This window comes from Strix aluco, chromosome 9, assembly GCF_031877795.1.
Source record: "Strix aluco isolate bStrAlu1 chromosome 9, bStrAlu1.hap1, whole genome shotgun sequence".
NCBI lineage: Eukaryota > Metazoa > Chordata > Aves > Strigiformes > Strigidae > Strix > Strix aluco.
This window is the reverse complement of record NC_133939.1, coordinates 17789894-17810860: the sequence shown is the minus strand read 5'-3', so window position 1 is coordinate 17810860 and position 20967 is coordinate 17789894. Positions and strand designations below refer to the sequence as shown.

Below are 20967 nucleotides of genomic sequence, written 5' to 3'. Positions count from 1 at the left end.
CTTAGGCAGCAGCAGTGCTTTATACATGTTCTATTGCACTTGTGCTGTGACAGTATCTGCAGCATGGATGAGCAGTGCTGTGTTTCTGGCCCTTGCTCACCTGAGCAAGCCCTCACTACCCCCTAAAGGGGGTCAGTGCTGCAGGATGAGCCATTTATTACCAGAGAGAGTAAACTGTCAATTGCTCTGAGCTGCCTGTCTCACAGGCGAGATGAAGCAGGTGCAGGCTGCTCTCTGGGGCATGAATAAAGAGCTTGCGCACAAAAACCCTGGGAAGGCAGAATTTGCAGGTGTGAATTTGCAAATCTGTCCCATTAACTTAGAAGGTTTGGGCTCAGTGTGCTGCAAAAATACACATGCAGAAAGCCACGGTCCTCTCCCTCCCGTCCTCCAAGCAAAGCATAACGCACTTTCCTTCATGTTGTCCTGAAAGTAAAATGGTTTAGGATCAAAAGCCCATGCTGCTTCAAACTGAACCACTGATGAGGCTGAGGATGCTGATACAATGTGGAAGTGACAACTGCAGAGCCCCAGCAGATTTCTGAGGCAGTGACTCTCCAGGGCACAGAACATAACAGCCTCAATCCCACTTAAGGTGCTGGAATAGCATCACAGCCATGTTAATTCCCAGTCAAGGAGAATATTATTTCAGAGCAGAATAAAACAGATTTCAGGCTTATTTGGGGAGTTTAAAGCAGGGCATCAGTTGATCACCTTTCCCCAGTCCCCCTCCTACATTCCTCTCTACAACTACGCAGTGACCACCTGTCCTGACATCAGCTGTTTAAATCAGAGCTGCACAGGCTTAGCCACACCTATCCCTGGTAATCAAGCTCCTCTAAACAACACCTTGGAAACGTGTGAATCCTGTGCTGGCAAAGCCTGTCTAAGCAGCAGCCACCCGAGACTGAAGTCCATCCCCTCTCAGCAGGGCAGGTACCATGTACTCCATCAGCAATAGGCGCTGTCCACACACGCCTCCCAGCTTGTTTTGTTCCTCAAAGCCAGTCTCACTGCTAATGAATGCTGCAACAGAGATGCTTGCCCAATATGGAATCAGATCAAGATAAGCCAATTACTTTTCCACAGACAGTGTCTGACTCTGATCTGCAATTAACAAATCAATTAAAATATTATTTTCCCTTCTTCTGAAGAGAGCCAAGCTGGCACCATCAATAATGCTGTACCCTGGTCCCTGAGACTTTCCAAAAGAGCAAAAAACAAGGTTTGAGGGGAAGAAACTCAGAAGCATCCAGGAACAATGAGGGCAGATTTCTCCTATTTCAGGGCATCTTTGACTGGTTTTGACCACTCAGGGATGACTTCACTTTCTAAAGAGTCACCTGTGAGACACTAATTTATTTGGCAAATGAGAATCTGTGGGGTGCAAAAGCATAAGCACATATACAATGCCAAGACAGTGCTCAGATCCACATTAAAACGTCTCTGAAGTGCCTAGCTGGAAAATAGGCTTTCACAGATCCCTATTCTGTAGGACAAACAATGATTTTGTAATTTCTTTGACCTCACCCTACTGTGTATTGCAGCAGACCTAAGCAGTTTCATCATATCCACACAAAAGAGCTACTGAAGCTCATCACCTGCCCATCAGGGTGTCTCAGGCAAGCTGCTTGCGAAGGCAGACATTTGAGACTACATGTACCTTAGCAAGGGTTGTTCCTAAACAATTAGCACCACTCTCCTCAAGGGTGTACATTATTCATTTAACTCCTCTAAGGCACCTGAGAAAGATCCAAGATGCATGCATAAAAGACTTATAGGCAATAACAACTCAGGGTAAGGATTTGACCCTGTTCTTTCTCTAGTTACCTCAAAAATGGTTAGAAAGTCATTGCTAAAAGTCTGCTGGCCAAATGCATCTGAGAGCAACTCATGAGCTGCTCAAGCTGCACAGCATCAAACATGGGTTTTTTAAATTTGTCTAGCCTACCATTAACTGCAATGACTTGTGTGCCATTAAATCTCATCATCTTGACCTTCTCACCCTCAAATGCCTGCAATAAAAAAAGAATGCAGTAATTCCCACCCCTTGCAACCAAACCTTGACCCCTACTTCTCTGTGTATTCAGACCCAAGTACATTAACAGCAGCTCACTGGAAATGCATTCAGATGGATCTGCTGGGGTTTCTTTTCTTAGGCAGAGATAGAGAAGGAAAGCCACATGCACAGAGACCTGCTCTGAGAGGGCTTCAGGTTCTCATTAAAGTAAATGTCCCTTCTCCTACCGCTTAGAACCCTCAAGTCAGCTTGGTTTTGGTCAGTAACTTTTAGGTCCCTCAGAACATCCAAAGGGCTCTGACTCTCCCCAAACAATCCAAGCTGTTCCCACACCTTGATAAAGCCTGAGTTGAAAAGAAACTATCTTGGACTGGACAGATAGGGATACTAAACATCTGTGTCCCCATCCCACTGGGCATCCCTGCTATTGCCTGGCACACTAGCAAGTAGGATGGCCTACGGATGAGTAAAGGTTGGGGTTGTTATGCTTCTTTCCTCAAATGGATATGCAATGACTGAAAGGAGAGAACCTCTATAGATCTATCAGGTACTTCTCAATATAATCCTTCCATGTAATATGCTAATAAACAGTGGTTCAAAATAAATTAATAAACCTAAGTAACCAACAGAGGAAGGGATTTCTCGATGACAGAAACATCCATTAATGTCTTGTTGGTTGAGCTTCAGAAAAGGCCTGGCAAATCTATAAATATCTATAAGTAGTGTTTCATATTCAAAAATAAGCACAAGGATGAAGTGCAAAGGCAAACTAATCTGTAATGCTGGCACTCAGTGGTTGGGAGTGCTGGCACCATCTTTTCTGTTGTCCACATAAGGCAAGAGATTAAGTCAATCCCTACATGGTTAAATAGCTTTCCAGAAGTAGTTCTGGCACAGGGCAAGACAGCAATGGGAGCAAGACTCTACTGTACTACAGCACATATCGGAGCTAACACTTTTGATATATTTTCTCCCACTACTCTGCAGAGCAACCATGGTTTGGCTTACCAGGACTGCACATCTGGGAGGAGGAAAGCCCTCCACAGAACAGCCCTGAATCCAGCACTCTCACCGAACCAAGAGCTAGACAACTCTAAACCCCAGCCAGCATCCTAGTCTCCATCTGCACAGCCCAATCTTTGCAGTAGAGGCTCCCAACCAGGTACTCCCACAAGCAATAGGGGCTGCCACAGCACAATACACCTCCACAGCAGCTAAGTACAGACTGTTGCTTCTAGGCTGGGAAAGGCAGGCACAAGCCTGGAAAAAGTGAGATCACAGCAGCTTTGGGACCATGTCATATGTATGACTAGTTCTGTGGCAGCAGGAGCACCCTGGAGCTCTGCACTGACTCAGGTAGATCCATTTGTAGCCCAGGATAAACATGCTTGTTTTCATCTGTCCTATGGAGCAAGGACCACCACCCACACTCAGAATAGAGCCCTACCCTTTGGTTTTAAGATACCACCACAAAGAAAGCACCCAGGGCTTAAACTAATACTCCATGGTCCTGCCAACCTACCAAGCAACAGTTCACGCAGGGAATATACTACAATAACATTCTCATGTCCACCCAGAGCTTCTGACCAGTTTCCAAGTGGAATTTAACACTCAGACAGGTTTTTTGGACTTAAACAAGAAACAGCCTGCCACCTGGGTGCAATGCCTGAAGATAACCAGCCAGCAGGACAGATTTACACAAACTTAACAAATAATTTCTTGTGCCATATATTGCTTTTTGAAGAAAGTACACACTATAAACAGTCCCTGAGTCTTTCTTAAAGTGTTGAGAAGTGTCTTGCCATTTGTTTGTTGCTTTTCAATACTGTCTGAGCAGAGATTAGACAGCAGCTGATATTGTGAACACTATGCATAGATCTTTGAGAAATATCCATCCTCCATACAGAGCAATCAACCATGAGACACTGAACCACTGAGTGTGAACAGTTTGAATTTAGAGTAAAAGCAAAAACCAAAACTGCGCAGATGTATCATATTTTCTGAATAGAGGAAGCCTAGGCTTTCTAACAAATTACTAAATTGCTACACTTCATAAAAACTGGGGTCCAGGAAAGCTGTATTACCTTTTCACAAAGAATATCCTTTTATGTGTAGGCTACAGAAATAAACACTATATTTTGATATATCCTTTCCCATAACAGACAGCAGTGTCACCTACACATAGATACTTCTGTATGCTTCCATTTCTATTAATCTCTTGGGACCCCAGGTCCTACCTACTGAAAGACACATCCTAAAGAACATGCGCTCACCTCTAAATTGCTGAGCAGCTCATACCCATCTCTGGGAAAAATACACATTTAAGTCTGCATTATGTAACTGTTCCCCTGGACTCCCTGATTTTCCAGCAGGTAGCTTGTTTTTGAAGCTGCAATTCAAAGGCTGGCTTTGAAGGCTGGGTTATGCCTCTGAGAGCACAACCCCCACGTTTGCCACCCCGAACAAAGGCATCGCTCTGTTCTCAGCACACTCCTCTTCTGTGTCAGTGTTACTCCTTCGGGGAGGGTGATGCTTAGAGGCAGTCAAAAGCTTTGCAGGTAGGGCACTGAACTCTGGTTTATAAGGACCACAGTAGTCCTGCAAGGATGGTCACGATGCTGGCAGGTGAAGGAAGAAAGTGAACACCTTAGAGACCTAGCTTTCTCTTAACTCTGCAAAAATCTTCATTTAAGACTAAGAACTGCACCCTCTAATTTCGCTATATACACACCAAGATACATAAATATCTGGGTCAATAGCAGAAAACATCCCATTTCCTCAAAGTTCCTAAACTGCAGGTATCATAAGTGCTACAGAAGTGGACATGTCTTACTGCTGTTTTAAGCTGAGCTTCCTAATATTTCTTTATGCCAAAGGAGGGCAACAATATCCTCAGAAATCATCTGCTTATGAACCAGGTCCATAGATGCTTCCTCAACAAGCCCCCAGGCTTCCTTCATTACCACCATTAAGAATTGTCTTTTGGATTTTTTTTTTCCCTATTATGCAAGAAAAAACCTGCATTTTCAACACTGAGACAGTCTCCTCAGGGTAACTGCAGTGAAGTATCATACAGGGCCAAATAAGAATGTTGTGCCATGCTCAACTAACCCAAAAATAGTTGAAGAATATTTTTTAAGAACTTCAGCTGCCTTTTCCTACTAACACGCTGCTTCAAACCCATGGTTCATACCCCTATTCTCTTATTGAGGGCAAATCCCTGGAGAACTAACACCCTCCACATTGCAATAAGGAGTCTTCCTGTCTTTCACTAAGGATATGAGTTTTCTGATGTTCTAGCTCAGAGTATCATGGAAAAGGTGTTTTATTGCTAACTGTGCTGGAAAGTTATCCTAGCACTTTAGAGGGTGACCTTGAGCAAGTTGCTTCTACCCTATGCTTCATTTTCCTTTTTAACACTGATAAAGCTCTTGGCTTCCTTTTTGTAGCACTGATAACCATGAATGCAAAGAGCTATGCAACAACTTAGTATTGTATGTTACAAAGGCTGGTGTTTCACCAGGCATACTGACTTGAGGGAAGGAAAGTGGAGTCCAGCTCCAGAAACCATGTGTCATTGGGAGAAAATACTGAAGTCAATGCAAATGAAGCTTTTGGGCTCTTTCAGTAAAACATTAAATGTCACATGAACACGTGTCACCTGAACATCCTTGAGATGTTGAGCCGGTTTTGAACAGAAGTATCAAAACAAAGCAGTCAGTGTTGCTGTACTGAGTTCTTCCATGTCCCACAGTTTTACATTCTGTTTTTTCTTAGTCTGGGCAAAAGCAAATACTGAAACCCTTGAACTTTCCAGGAGACGGGTCTTCCAAGAGTTATTCAAGTCTACACCAGGCCTGAAAGGCTTTGCTTTTGCCAATATTTCTAATTGTCTGCTGAGATAGTTGCTGAATATACAAGGTGAGCTGCACCACCCCAAAAGCACTCTAACACCAGAAGGAGCTGACACTGCTTGTTCCTGGCTGGGCTTTGCAAAAGAACAACATGGAACACTTTCAGAAAAGGATTTTGATTTCCTGGGGCTGTACCCTGTATTGCTGAAATGGCTACGTTATTCAAACAGACAATATCAGCTATAGAGCATTACCAGGCATCTTTGCTTAAGCACCAGTAGCGTAAATACAAACGGATAAGAGCCCGAGACGTTGATTTGAGATATGCCAGTTCTACTGACTGGCACAGGTAGGTGTGCCAGGACAGGTATGATGACAGAAGTCAAAGGGAACATGACAAGGCAAATACAGGAAAAACACCCACTCATACAGATTCTTATTGACTTGTCCCTTGTTCCCCAACAGTGGATGCACACTTTTATGCAAGTATCGCTAACTAGTGGCGTGCCCTTGGCAGGGTTTGGTGAGATGGACTCACTGATCTCTCTGGAACAGCCCCAAATGCATCCACCACCCACAAAACCAAGCCAACTAGTACTTGAGAGACCTCAAGCATTAAGGCAGCATAGCTCTCCTAAACCCTGTCATTCAAAATTCCCAATCCCCTCCCCTCATCAAAGGAAGGGTGATTAAAGCTAGCTACCTGTTAGAGGCACACACATCCACACACAGCCCTGGGTATTCTCCTCCAGTGAAGATCCGTAAGGAGAAGAAAGGAAACAATTATACAAAGAATAATATTCTTTGACACTATTTCTCCATGTTGCCTTTTCTATTACTGCAAATATTTGTCTTTGAAGATCTTTTCTGCATGAAAAATGAGATTTACTGTGCATGGAAACTTTACAGATTATTACTCCAAACCAACTACACTATTTTAAACTTAATAAGTTTACCATAATAATTTTACAAGACATCTGTAGATTTTAAGAGTCAGATTATATGGGAGATTCATAACATTTTCATAGCTCTATAAAGATTCTCTGGTATTTAAAAGTATGAAATGTCTTATGTAAGTGAAATGCCTTTTACACCAAAGGATTTAGATCCCACCAGAAAGCGCATATCAATCAGGCCTTATCAGGAGGAAAAATATTGGTATTATCTTTTAGACAGGAGTCTAGCGTATCCTGCAAAAAGGTGCGAACAAATGAACAAGTCCTTCAGTTATAGCTAACAGAAACGTTACATATGCAGTATAAAAATGTGAAGAGGACAGTGACGCACACTGGCATTCAATCAAATGCACTTATAACTTCATTTACCATTCAAGGTAATTTCCATCCGCTGGGTCTTACAGCAAACCAACTATAAAGCAGTTATGGGATCCCAATCTTCTGCCATCCCAGTGAATGTGAGATTGTAAAGCTCAGGTACTAGAGTTGACAGCACAGGAAGAGAAAAAGATGCTATGAAATGCCAGGTGATTAGCAATTGTACCAAAAAAAGTGACAGTTACGTACACTGATACTTCAGTCCCTTCATCTATGTTTCTGTAAGGATAACCCTCTGGGATACAGGACACAGATCAGTCTATAGGATGTGGCACACTTACAGAAGCAGTTCTCAGACCTCTAGTTTTTCCAGTGTCTTCTGCATCATCATCTTTACTAAGGACAAGATTAGGACCTTTGTCTGAGGCACAGGAGGGACATCACCATATAACACTCACATCAGATTACTGCCTAAACATACAGGCCTGACAATAGCTAAGAGGAAAAAACACAGATTAAGACAACGTGTTACAATAACAATCACCTGGAAGAAAAACAAAAACAGAAGTTCTCTAATGTCCTTGTCTATCCTGCCAAACCAATCAGATGTGCTTTCATCCTTCTACAATCTTTCACCACCACTTAGGATGCTGCAGCACTAATGCATGCCTCCAGGTCTGACACTATGCTCTTACCTTCTGTTATTAAACACCGCTGCTCTATTTGTAGCTGAAGTGCTGAAAAACTATTAGGATCCATCATTCAAAAACTAACTGGTAAACTTTAACTTCACTAGTCATGATGGCAGCTGTCATGGGATGCATCTCTCCAGTTGAACTCATCTGAGATTTCAGAGAGCGTCTTTGAGCTATGAACTTCAGAAAAAGGAAGAAAGGGAATCTAACAGCACCCCACTAGGCTAGAGGTAAACAGATGCTTTAGTAGTAAAGTGGCTCAAAATCTTTTGTGTTAGCAGAAAACAAAACATCAGTGCCCTGGTTTCAGGGCTGCCATTACCTTGTCAATCTTCATAACATTCAGCAACATTGAGAAGGTTTAAAAGTGATCTTAACACATGAAAACTCAGAGACAGGATTTAACCCAGGAATCCTGCTGCTCTGTACTGCCCACTTCCTTATCACCAAGCAAGACCTCCTTCCAAAGCTCGCTAAGCTCTCTAGCCAACAATACATCAAGATCTGGATTCAACCACTCCCAAATTGCAAATGCTACCCAAGCAAGGCCTCAGAACAGCAGTGTAAGACACTAAGAAACCACTTTGGATTCCTAATACAACTCCTGCATAAAGTAATGAAGACATGCCTCAACCCCAGAGTGTACACATAAACACATGCTGTCCAGGCACCAGCCAACCTCCCATTTCACATAAGGTACAGAGCCATACTGACATAGAGTCCCCATGCACAGTAACTCCATTAACCAGAAGTTTCTCTAGATGTTCTCCCACTGTAGAATACAGACATAAGGGGCTGAACCCAGGTGATTTACAAGCTTGTGTCTTGGACTTGGCACAGCTGTGTCAATCTCTGGCTCTCCATCCCCACTCTTTTTTGCCAGCAGGGGCTGAGCTGAGAGCCAAGGGGTTTCTTTTCCAGAGGAGCAGGAGCTGATTTATTGCCTCATGTAGCTGTAACTAGCCCCTCCAGGAACAGAACCAACAGTCCAATAGGTCTTTCAGTGAAAAAGAAGGATCCAATACCAGACCCATCCAGGTTTGTCTTCTATCAAGGGAGTTCACTGCCCATGCTTTGCTATTTCTGGATTGTTCTATTATCATCTGGGGTCTTAATTAGAGACAATCCGATTGCATTTCCCCTCAAGGAGGTACATGAGCTTTTCATTTCATTAGACTCAGGGCATTCAGCAGCCATTGGCCGATATCCACCTTGGTCACTATTTCTGGTACTCTGCACCATTACTATAAATATGCGTAGTTCATAGCTATTGGTGCCAACTGGGGCTATTCTGGGACATGGGGTGAAAACCAAGACAACACAGTCTGGTTTGAGTGATGCTTTTTTGGTAAAGCTACAAGATAATCCATCCAGGTGAGGCCAGGTCAGCCATCTTCATGGAACTAAACAATTTCACATGGCCTTGCAAGGCATTTGAGCCAGTTACCATTGGCAAAATATGGGCAGAACATTTACAGCTGACATCTGCACAGAAATACTTGATATAGTAAATTTAACACTTGAAATTTCATGACCAGTACTGTTGAACTGCTTTAGGGAATTCCATAGAAAAAGATAAATTCTGAAGTTTTAAATGAAACATTACTCTTTGTTCTGTTTAAAATGGTTTTCGTTCTATAATTTTTTTCCCTCAAAAGAAATAATTTCAAAACAATTTCAAACTAAAACATGTTACTTAGAACTGAAATACAGTATTTTTGAAGAGAATAATATACAGGTTTTCCTGATTATGCGGCTCTCCTTTCTTGGCAAACAGCACTGTTTATCTTTTACAAAATAAGTTAAAATGGAAAGCTGTAAACAACTTTTTCCCCATCATCCTCCATAACTCCATACTTCAACAGATAGAAAAGCTATAAGGTTGATTAGGGAAATAACACAAGAACTAAAAACAATAATAAAGCTTTATGGTCCATATGTACCTCCACCTGGAAAGGCCTTAAAAGCATTCCATGAAATCCACAGTCCCTCAGAGATCAGTAAGTGTTGGCTATTTTGATACCTCCTTACAAAACCAGCACACAATAAAACTGTTTATCTGAAAAAACATGAGTCTCTAATCTCAGTTGTGTTGTTCATAATACCACAAGTGTTGACAAACTCTCATGGATTCAAGGCAGGACCCATCAATAAGTGTAGAGTCTAGGAAGCCCTTGACTGGCCTGAATGGTAAGAAAAATATTGGGTTCAATCCAATTCAGGAAATGCGATTTTCTGCAAAATAGGAGACCTGATTTTTAGGCAGCTCCTTTGCAAACAGGAAGGAGAAGGGGCAGATGCTTACTTCCGTGTTCCTGACAGGCAAAGGACAGCCCAGAAGTGTCATATATTATCCTCTGCTAGACTCCTGATTACCCCCTAAGGCTGAACAGAAGTCCCTGACACTAAGAGGAAGGATGGCCCACAAGCAGGGAAAAATGCAGAAGGCCAAGCCTTCACACATCTGAGGAGCCAGGTTGAAGAGCAAAGCACTAAACACAGCTCCTACATGCCCCAGCCAGGCTTCAAGCCGAAGACCAACTTACAGAATTGATATGAAGGTACAGAGGAGGGACAGAAGTGGGACATGTCCACCGAAATGGTCCTTCCTCATATTCAGCAAGCCAATAGCCCACCACAGCCACTTCCCAGATAAGATGGAAAGCTGCATTCAGGGCATGCTCTGTTTGGTTTGGATGACCAAATTGCTGTGCAGCTTCTGTGTAATAAAGATGACTTTACAGCAGTAAAGTAGCTGTACACCAGCCTTGCCTTTGAGATTACCAGGTATAAACTCATGCTCCACATGAGCATAAACTCATTTCAGTGGTGGTGATGCCAGCTTTAAGGGTGACGAGATTCACGAGACTCTTCTGGACTCCCTGTTCCCAAAAACCTTTAAATAAAAAAGGAATTGCCTGTGTTTTCATGTGTATAGCAATATGTCTATAACAGGCCATCAACCCAAAAGTTCCTACCAGTTGACCGACTTGCACAGCACAGAGCATTGCTCGCACTAGAAGATCCTTGTGCATGCAAAGCTCAGCATCAGCCTCAATACCTTGTTCTCAATTTCAGACAGCAGAACAGTTCTGCTGTCATCAACCTTAGGGTGGTGCCACAAAAGGGACCATTGAATTGAAACCAGTATTTTCTCACTATAAATAATTAAGATTTTAAACACATTCTGTTCTTTGTCTCTGTATACTGCCCACGGCTGCATGCTTACATTGCTTCGGTATGTCAGGCTTGTGCTCACTATTTCTGGGAACCTTCTAATCAAAGGAGGTGGAAAATTCAACCCTAACTTTTTTTTTTAAACAAAACAAAACAAAACCAAGTCTTACTGTTCCTGGATGTTGATTATTTGGGAGAGGAATGCACTATAAACACAGTTTAGGTAGGAAAGCCTGAAATGCACCTTACTGAGAGATGAATCACACAAATAAAACTGACAGGTAATTCTAGATGTCTGGTACTATGTTCAGTAGTAATGGCAGAGACATGGCTCAGCACAGAGCCACTTGTTATAAGTGTAATTAATAGTCATTCTTAAGATGGGGTGGATATTCTGACTTTTGAAGATACTATATAGCAATTTTAATAGCAGCTGCTAACACAAAAGCCTCAAAGCTATATAATTTGTACCAATAAAGTAAACTGCTTTCAAAGTGGCAGAAAGAAAGGTAACAAACAGTTATGGCTTATTTATTTTAACATCCCCTGGAACCAATATAACATGACTTCTTCAAACATCTACTACTTTTTAAGTAGTTAATAATTAAGGTCTAAAGGGATTTAAATAGGTCTTACACCATATAATCAGTATTATTTCCATCGTGTTTTCAGTTAGGTAAAGCATTAGAGACCTGGCCTTTGCCTACGTTCCAAATGATACATTTATCTACACAAGTGAAAATCCAGAGTAGCTCCACAGACTTTATTTAAAATCTTGACTGAAAGAGGAGACTCAGGACAGTAATTTTTAAACTTCTCTGCTCATTTCTCCCTCACTTCTCATATGGCAACAAAACTGCTACAATTTGCAGTATGTAATTTCTCTACTGGGACATACTGATATGAATAAAAAGTTTAAAAATTAACAGCTCACTTCGTCAATGCAATTATTTGATAATGTATGGCACTGGTTAACAGGCAACCTCAGAATACCAGGAGCACTGGTCAATACTAAAAGGGAATATGAATTTAAGGGTAGAAAGTATCTCAAAAGCTCAGATTCAGGCTTCAGAGAGATCAAATAAGCTAGTAGTATAGAAAGCAGGTTTTGCTGAGGAAGCTTATTCTACTGTCAACCAGTTATGCTGCAATGGCTTGTTAGTATCAAATAAGGAAATCCAAGTCTTCCTCTACATATTTTTTTTTTTCCTCCATATACTAGAAGGATTCTACGTTTTTCCTCATTTTGTTGACATTGTTGCTGTTTTCCTCTCTCTTACAGTATGTGTGAGCTACTAACATTTATAATACTGAATGTGGGGTTATTCTAAAGTGGCAGTGAAATGGATGCTTTTCCATCGTAGCAAACACAGCACGTGCAAGGATTCTCAAGGAAAGAATTAATTCATACTGTACATCTCTCCTAGACAAAGTTTCAGAAAACTAAGCTGAATCTCAAAATTGTATCACCTATGATGAAACAGTAATTCTGGACATCTGAAATATTTTGGGGTTTTGTGTTTGTTTCTTACCATTCTAAAGCCATTGCTGCAAGATATTCTTAACTGAAGGTCAGACAAGTGTTCTACTCACTAAAGCTCTCCCCTAAAATACACATTCAGGACCGCACATCAATAAAGGATGAAGTTCAGAGGGCTGTCCTTCAAGGCAGTTTATTCCATTGCTGAATTTCATAAAATTTGATCTTTCAAACTACACAGACACATGTAATTCCACACCCACCCCACCCCCCCCAAATCATAGCCAAATTCTAGCTACAACATCTGGATCCAGCTCTTCAATGCCCCAAGTAATGATAAACACTCAGATATGAGAAGAGGGTACAGACCAGAATGTGAATGGGAGAAAGAAGAGGCAGGATTCAGAACCAGATTTAGAGTTCAAGCTTCTCAGTAGGGTCATGTCAGAGACCAATGTCAGCTAGAAGAGACCACAAGGTCTCTAGACCAACATTTTACTTGAGTAGTGACTAACACAACACTTGAACATGCCCATCCTACCAATAACCCTTGGCTGGATGAACTTGGAGAGAAAACTAAAAATAAAAATCAATGATAGCACTTTATGTTGGAATAAGAATGGTATAAGAGACTCAGTGACTAGATAGGCTTCAAACTTCCTGAAGAGTCCTTCTTGCTTGTCAGCCTCTTTAGGACATAGCTTTAAATTCAAGGAAAGTGTTTTTGCATTAATAATACATTCTCAATGACTGAGAAGCAAGGCAACTTTCCCTCATTATACCAACAAAACATTCAGCACTTCTGGATTTTCTTCATAAATCCTCCAAGTTGCTACATTCAGTAAATTAACCTTACCGATTGAAGGCTGATGGTGGATAAAGCCAGTCTAAACCAGCTTCCAACGGAGGGGTGAAACAAGAGGAAGAAGCACAGCTCAAGAAAAACGTTTCTCCAAATTAGAAATGCTATTCCATACTTTCCTGATTTCTTGCTTTGCACATGCTATTAAAAATAGCAAGTAAAACGCCTTACTTCTTAAAGTACACATCCCAATGCATACACAGCCCTCCCTCAGCCACGTGGCTCAAGGCACGCCGCAGTATTGCTCCCGCACTCTATTGAGCAGCCATCATCTCAAGCCACAAGATCTCTACTGAAACATGACGACACCATAAATAGTTTAATTCAATCTGAAGAAAAAAGCCATAGCTTTCAATGTGTATCCTGCATAAGTATCAAATCATAAGGTTCATCCAAACCTGGGACCTGGGAGAAGAAACTCAATGAATTAGCGTGATGATTTGTACTGCTATTGACTATAAAGAACACTTTGAAAAAGCAGGGATATAGGAGCTATATAAAAGGAAACATCCTTGTATCACTGACAGGAAAACAGTAAACTCTTTCTTCAATCATTTTAGTATAACAGCATTATTAAAATCTTTATACTTTGAGTGAAAGCATTAATTATTATGCCCATCAGGAATCTTTTTCATTGTCAAATTGCCTTTTACCATGCTAATAAACACCAAACTTTGCATGTAAAAATTAATCATGTTATCTCATTTATAGGTCAAAAGACAGAGACTAAAATAGTTTCTGCAATTCTCCCTAAATAACTAGCTTTTGCATATCAAGTTTTATGGCACATTAGAAATGAATGCAATTCAGACAGGATTTGAATAGCTGAGTGGATAGAGGGGGAAAGATAAGAGCAGATAAGAAAAATCTTGTAGTAAGTTAAGCCTTTTGAAAAACCTGCTTTAAAAAAATCAAGGGTTTTTTTTAAATTTCTGGACTCTAAATGAACTAAGGATGGAACAGCTGTATGCAGGTCATTACTCAAAGTATTCACTGATTACACTTCCAGCCACTATACATATAAATGGTACGTCAGAACAATTTAATACATTAAAAATATTTTAAAGTACTCCAGTATTTCATTCAGGCTAAATGCAACTTCCACAGCTCCCATGTAACTTGTAGAAGTGGGGTGGAGAAATAGCCAGATGACTAAATTCTCCTCCCATTTTTATAACATTTAAGCCTATTACTAGGGTCCTCTTTCCCCCTTTGTTTTAGTAACATGGTGTGTTTGTAGGTATGAAGTAATACAAGCATGGCCACTTCCCCCTCCTCGTTATGAAGCCCATTAAAACACAGATGCTTTCTGGGGTACCATATCTACTTTCCCCAGCATCAGATAGGCTTGGGTCATCCTCTCATCCAGAAGTTGCAGCTGTCTGCCCACAGTACTTCAGCAGCTACCAACCAATGGTTAATAAAGGTATTAGACCGTTATCTGCTCTTCTAGGTGGCAGCACATAGCCAAGGTTTGCTCATTTGCTAGTCCCACAGAGCAACTTGAGTTCTTACCATCTTTGAACCCTCCCAGGACAGTCATGTATGTGTCGTGTTTAATGTGATTTCTAACATAAGAGGAACAGACATTTCACTTGTTTTCTGAAACACATTAAAGAAAAGCATGCATGCAGTGCTAGCTTAGTGCCTTATAATCCTGTCCCACACCTTTCAGCAGAGATTGAGTCTGAGACACCGGAACAAAGCAATCTTCACAAAACCCCACTCCGGCCTCAGGGATAAGGTCTTAAAGTCAGGCAAATAAAGTGTTCCCCTGCTATACAGAAAGCTGGCACCCATATGGAAATGCACAGCTTGTGGCATGGGGGAGATATTAAAAAAATCAGGCCATTTATTTACATCTGCTAACGTGCTTCCCTGTGACAAACTTCAAGCAGCCAGTTTGAGAACTGTTGGGCTCAGTAACACATCCTGGATCTCTCACAGCACATCACTGAAAAGCAGAGAGCATGCAGGTACCTCCTCTACGGAGAATGAGCTGCTCGGAGAAGGCTCTGACCATCTTCACATAGATGCAAGTGTTCCCCAAAAAAAGGGAACAGTTTCATAACAAAAGTAACTGTGCCAGTACTTGGTTTCCAGTACAAAGAAGTAAACAAGATGGCTTGTGTGACCTAGTCTTTACCAAAGCAATCTGCATTACTTCAACATGTGGTCAACAGTATGTGCTGCAGACTCACCTCTAACAAATATACGTGTCAGGAAGATGCATGATGAGGTAGGTTTTGACATGAGCATCCTAAACAGCTTCAGAACATGAACTACAGCTGGGATCACTAAGATCTTTTCTTTGATCGCTGAAGAAAGCCATGAAGGTGGGAACAGTGCACAGCAATCTCCAGAACTGCATGTTCTCATTTGACACCCTCTCTCACCTTGTCCACAAAGCCCATCTGCAATCCTAACATTCATCGGCTCTTGTTGGGTTTTGATCACAAGTTCTTCAAGGTGAAGAGGCTGCCCTTTACAGGCATAGCACACAGACAGCTGCACAGAGAAAGCTGGCCCACGATGCTGGGTCTGGTCAGGGAGGCTTCAGAGCATCTCTGATGGGGAGAGATGGATCAAACCACCCTGCCCATTCACATATCCACAAGACAGCAAACTGCAAAAGAGCTTGGACCCATTTTCTAGTCCCATGAAGGGCAAGTCTGTGCCCCAGGTAAACCAGATCATACTGCTGTTTTACAGGACCTCATTTAAAGGCCTGAACATTGCATGTCTATGGACAACAACATTGTGACTTTTCTGAAAAAGCAAAAAGCCTGCTCCCAGCTTTTGTGACTGGAAAGAAAGCATGACTCAGATAGCACTAGTGTGGCAGCATCTGCCTGGGACAGTCACTCTGCAGAGAGGTCATCTCCTCAAAGCCCTGCTGCTTTGGGACTCTCCAGCAGAAAAGAGCTGTAAGGCCAGATCCCCTGGTTTCTACCACACAGCCTTCTGAGCACAAGGATGGTGTTCCTGAGGGAAGACCCACTGCATAGAGGATGTCTCTCCAACCTGACACTACTATCCAACAGGGCAGCACCATGACTCAGAGGACTGACAAGAGCACCTCTAGATCTCAGTCAGGTAGCCAACAATGTGCTTTAGCTTTGCTGTCCCAGTAGACCAGCTGACAAGAACTAGTCCTGCTGTATTTCCCAGCTAACAGTACATACCTGTGCTGTCAGCAGCCTGCCCTGCACCCAGGCACTGAAACCTCACCAGGGCCACCAGTTCCCAGCACTGACCTCCAGGGAGAACAGAGAGCACCAAGAACTGGCTGGGCCCTTGCAGAAGGGCCCAGCAGGCAGTATGCCCCTGCCTCCCATGAAACATTGACATGTCGAGTCCCCAGTCTCCCCCTCAGACAAGACAATAGCAGTAATATGTCTTTTCTCCCTCACTGCCAGAAAGGGATTTCCCCGTGTCTTCAGGACTGCAGAAACCAGTATAGCACCTTCAGAGGAAGGGAGCCCTCCCTGCAGCAAGACTAGCCTGCAGTCCCGCTCCATCCAGAAGCCCAGGGATACATTCCACACTGTGCAGCTTGACTCTTGCTTGGCTGATTTCTTTCCCAGCCTCCAAGTCTGAACATCACTGTGTGACGTTCCTTCCCCTACTAAGCGTCTTTCTGACTGTGACTGAAGAATCTGGCAAATGACCAAGTATTCTTTAACCTCCACATTAACTATTGTTAGCTTTGGCAAAGCCCAGCTCCTGGGATGCCTGGCATGGTATCGCTTACTGCTGCAGCCTACAGGAACTGCTGTAGTGGCGAGATTCAGAGAACAGGGATCAGGTAGCAGATGCAAAACAGAGTCCTCACCCACAATGCCCTCCCTTCCCCCATTGCCTAACGAGCTTTAGGAGCAACTACAACTTTTAAGCTTCTCACTGCTGGAAAAGGTTTGGAAACAGTGAATGTGCAGAACAGAGTAAGTCGAAGAAGCTGTAAGTTGGATGAGGCCAAATGTTACTTTTAGACCACCAATGTTGGTAACATTGCAGATCCATAGAGTACTACAATTATTTATCTTTTAGGAGTCAGGAGATAGAGATCTTCATCTCTAGCACAGGCTGCACCACCACCACCTCCTAGCCCACACCAGGACCCCTCTTTCTTGCAGTCTTACTGCAACAGTCCTAACAACAGTAGGGTCCTTAGTCCTGCACCGCACTGCACAAGAACTAGGATATGTCCTCTTCCCCTCATTCTCATGAGTCCAACCAGTGCAATCAGTTATGGCTGCTCTGAGCAGCACCAGAGATGGGCCATTAGCCCTTTTTTTTTTTTTATACAGAGGACTGCAGGCTTTGCAAGCATCAGCACCAGCCACAGTCAGACAACCAAGTTGTCCTGGGGTGGCAAATCCTAGGCAGAAATGTCCACACCAGTCACCAGGGACAGCTGAATTCAGGGACCAGAAGGTAGGTTTTCTTAAACAGACTTTATGTTGCTTAATATAGCACACACTCTTCCCCAGTGTCTGCATAACGCTGAGTTTGAAATGTTCTAAAGATTTGCACTGAGGAAGACTGGAGGGGTGGGAGAAGGGCTGCCAGAGGAAGCATTTAAAAAGCAAGGGATGACTTCAGAGAAACACCGTATACAAGCAGCAGTCTCATAACACTTGCAATGCAGAGGCTTGGTTAGTAATAATAAAATGTAAACAAGTTCCTAGTAAGGCAATGCAGTTGCAAGTCCATCTAGGATTAGTCACAAAAGATGAAGATGTGAAGGGTTTAGGCTGGCTCATACCCTCCCCTCTGGGGAGGCATCCTGCACTGTGCCTCACTATACATGTACACAAAATTAGTCTGTTATATCTGTGCACCATAGGCCTTCTCATGCTACTCCAACACCAAGTGAGTCCCAAGAATTACTTCAGTGCCAACACAACTGGATCCCTGCTGTGAGCAGACTTCTCCTGCCTTCTCATTTTCTGACTGAGATGCCAAAGCTGCTTGTGTATTTCCTTTAAGGTCAAATCTACTTTGGACATGTCCCATTCTGGTGCCTTAACTTCTGCTGGCTTTGCTCTGAACATCCCTTTTTTGCCTGCATAGGTAGAGGAAACCCAGAGAGTATTTGTTCCCCACCTCTAACCCATCAAGGAAAATCTCTAGTAAGAGCAAACTGCTGAGAATTTTTTGCAAAAGATAACAGAATAGTGACTCTTGGGGTTGTCTCACCCCCGATAACTCTTCCACTAAAGCCAAGAGCCTGGGACTGCTGTGGACCCTGTCTTGCAACTAATAAACACAAGTACCAGTGACCCAAAATGCTGCCATGTTCAGCTGCTCATTGCCAATTCAGGCAGTGACTGCATCATAACAGTCGCTATCTCTGTTTGCACAAGATAGGAATTGGGTGACCCTCTCTCAGGTGCTGCTTTTGCCACCAGCTAGCTGGACCCTTTTTCTTTTATTTTGTTGCAGATGTTACCTTTCTGCCCCCTGTAGAACTCCTTCAGCTACACGAGTCCCATCAGAAGGTCCACGGAGAGCCTTTCGCCTGCTTGTGTAGTGCATGACAAGGCACGTAATGTATTATACTAAAGTCACAGTCTATTTGTTTTGCATCAAGACATGTACCAGTAGGACATGCAAAAAAGATAAAGGTTAACTGTGAAAACTGTGGATAGCCAAAAAAATATATCAAGACTAACGTGACTGCTGTGAGCTTTTAATCTAAGTCAAGCTTTACAGATTCACTTTTTTAAAAGAGGTACTTACCTGTCCTCAAGCCCCAGTAATTCTATTGATCACTGCCCACAAGAAACTGTGCTTTATAAGACATACTGCCTCCATATGATTGAAATAGCTTCCTTCCTTAATCAGCATATAATCAGATATTCCCACACAGGAGAACTATAGCCCTGATTGACAAGATAGTTACAAAAATAAACCTGAGGTTTAAATATAGCTTGCTCGGCTCCCAGAAAGGTATGTAGTATTGTGTTATACAAGTCTACCATCATTTTCCTTGAATTATTATAGTCCATATTCTCCCCCTGCCTTGATCTCTGTCAATTAAACAGCTACCTGATTTGTCTTATACAGGAGAGCTGGCAGCTAGGGTTAGGTGGGAATGGCAACTAGACTTCCCACTGCATGGACTGATATGCCATCAATATTTCATGGGCAATTAACATTTACAGATTTTGAGTTCATGTACCAGTTGAATGTGTGATGTCTGATGCAATTGTAGAGGTAGATAGGTAAATAAATGTGCAGGACTACGTAGCTATGTATGGAAACAAGATATATATGCCCAACACGAAGGGATATATTTGGATTAGATCTATGCCTCTTTGTATGCAGACACACAAGCTAGGCAGGCAATATTTAATGATTTCCTCTTTCTAGGGTGGATAGAGTTCAATAGCACAATACTCATTGCATTTCTCCCAATTTATCAGGATGTTCTGATGTGTTAAATATGCAACGTAATGAGGGCAGAGCTCTATAGCCCTGTTCTTCTCGTTTCGGAAAAAAAATTGAGATTTTTTTTTAAAAGCCATTCTAATTATGAAATGCTCTTCATCTCTTAAAAATCTCCCCATCGCCGACTGACTAAAAAACACGGGACAGACCTCCTATTTATTATGCAAATCCTCAGCATTAAGAAAACAAATCGCCAACTAACATCTGTCTCACCCTAAAGGAAAAAAATATGTATATTTTTTTTAAAAAAAAAAAACCTCGAAACCCACCCTTCCCCACACTCCACTACGCAACGGACCGCTCAGCCCCCGCTGGAGCGGGAAGGGAAGCGCCTCCCGAGCCCGCTTCCCGCCGCTGCTGCAATGTCCCCGCCACAGCGGCTGGGCTCGGCTGGGCGCTCCCGGCCCCGGGCCGCGCACCCGGCCCGGCCACTGCGGTCCTGCCGCCGCCGCCCCCCCTCACCTTTCCCTTCCATCGCGGAGCCTGGCGAGCGCCGGGAAGTTGCCGGGAAGTTGTCGCCGGAAGACGCGCTCCCTCCTCAGCCCGAGAGCCCGGCGGGCAGAGCCGGCCGCCGCTGCCTGCTCCGCGGTGGGGACGGCGCCGTCACAGCCTCGGAGCTGCAAGCAAGCAACCACCGGGGGTGGGGGGGGACACGCGTGAGCCGCCGAGCCCCCCCACGCCCCCGCCGCGGAGGGGGGGGAGCGGCGCGGAGCGGAGCGCGGCCGCGGGGGGAGCGCGTTACCTGGGCGCCGGCGGGAGCTGTCCCTGGCGGAGCGGTGCTGCGGGGGCGAGTGGCTCCGCGGCCCGCCGCGCTGCCTGGCACCGCCCGCATGCGCGCCCCGCCCGCGCCCCGCCTCCGCGGCCCGCACCGCGGCACCGCCGAGCCCCCCGGCTGCGGGCTCCGCGGGGCGCGGAGGCGGCGCGCCCGCTCGGCGAGGCTGGGCTGGCCCCGGCCCCGCTTCCCCCCTTCCACCCAACCCGCGGGGGGCTGCGCCCCGCCAGCGGCAGCGCTGGGTTACACAACACGGGCACAAACACCCGCGTATTGCCCGCGGGGGTCCTCCTCCCCCACCCCGGGCACGTCAATCGCCCCCCGGGCGCGGCGGGGGCACCGTGCGGCACGACACGAACCGCGCCCGGCTGCTGCAT

The 20967-nt window shown here is 43.9% G+C and overlaps 1 protein-coding gene across 1 annotated transcript in view; it reads right to left on the bottom strand.

Annotated features, from left to right (window-relative positions):
• FGF12 (fibroblast growth factor 12) overlaps nucleotides 1–20675 on the bottom strand; it is a 231984-nt gene extending 211309 nt beyond the window's left edge. Inside the window, exons 1-2 of the mRNA XM_074833957.1 lie at nucleotides 20561–20675; nucleotides 20281–20435 (exon numbers count right to left, since the gene is read on the bottom strand). Of these exons, the coding sequence (XP_074690058.1) occupies nucleotides 20281–20293 (13 nt within the window). The 5' untranslated portion in view covers nucleotides 20294–20435; nucleotides 20561–20675. The remainder of the gene's footprint in view (nucleotides 1–20280; nucleotides 20436–20560) is intronic.
• Between the last annotated feature and the right edge of the window lie 292 nt (nucleotides 20676–20967).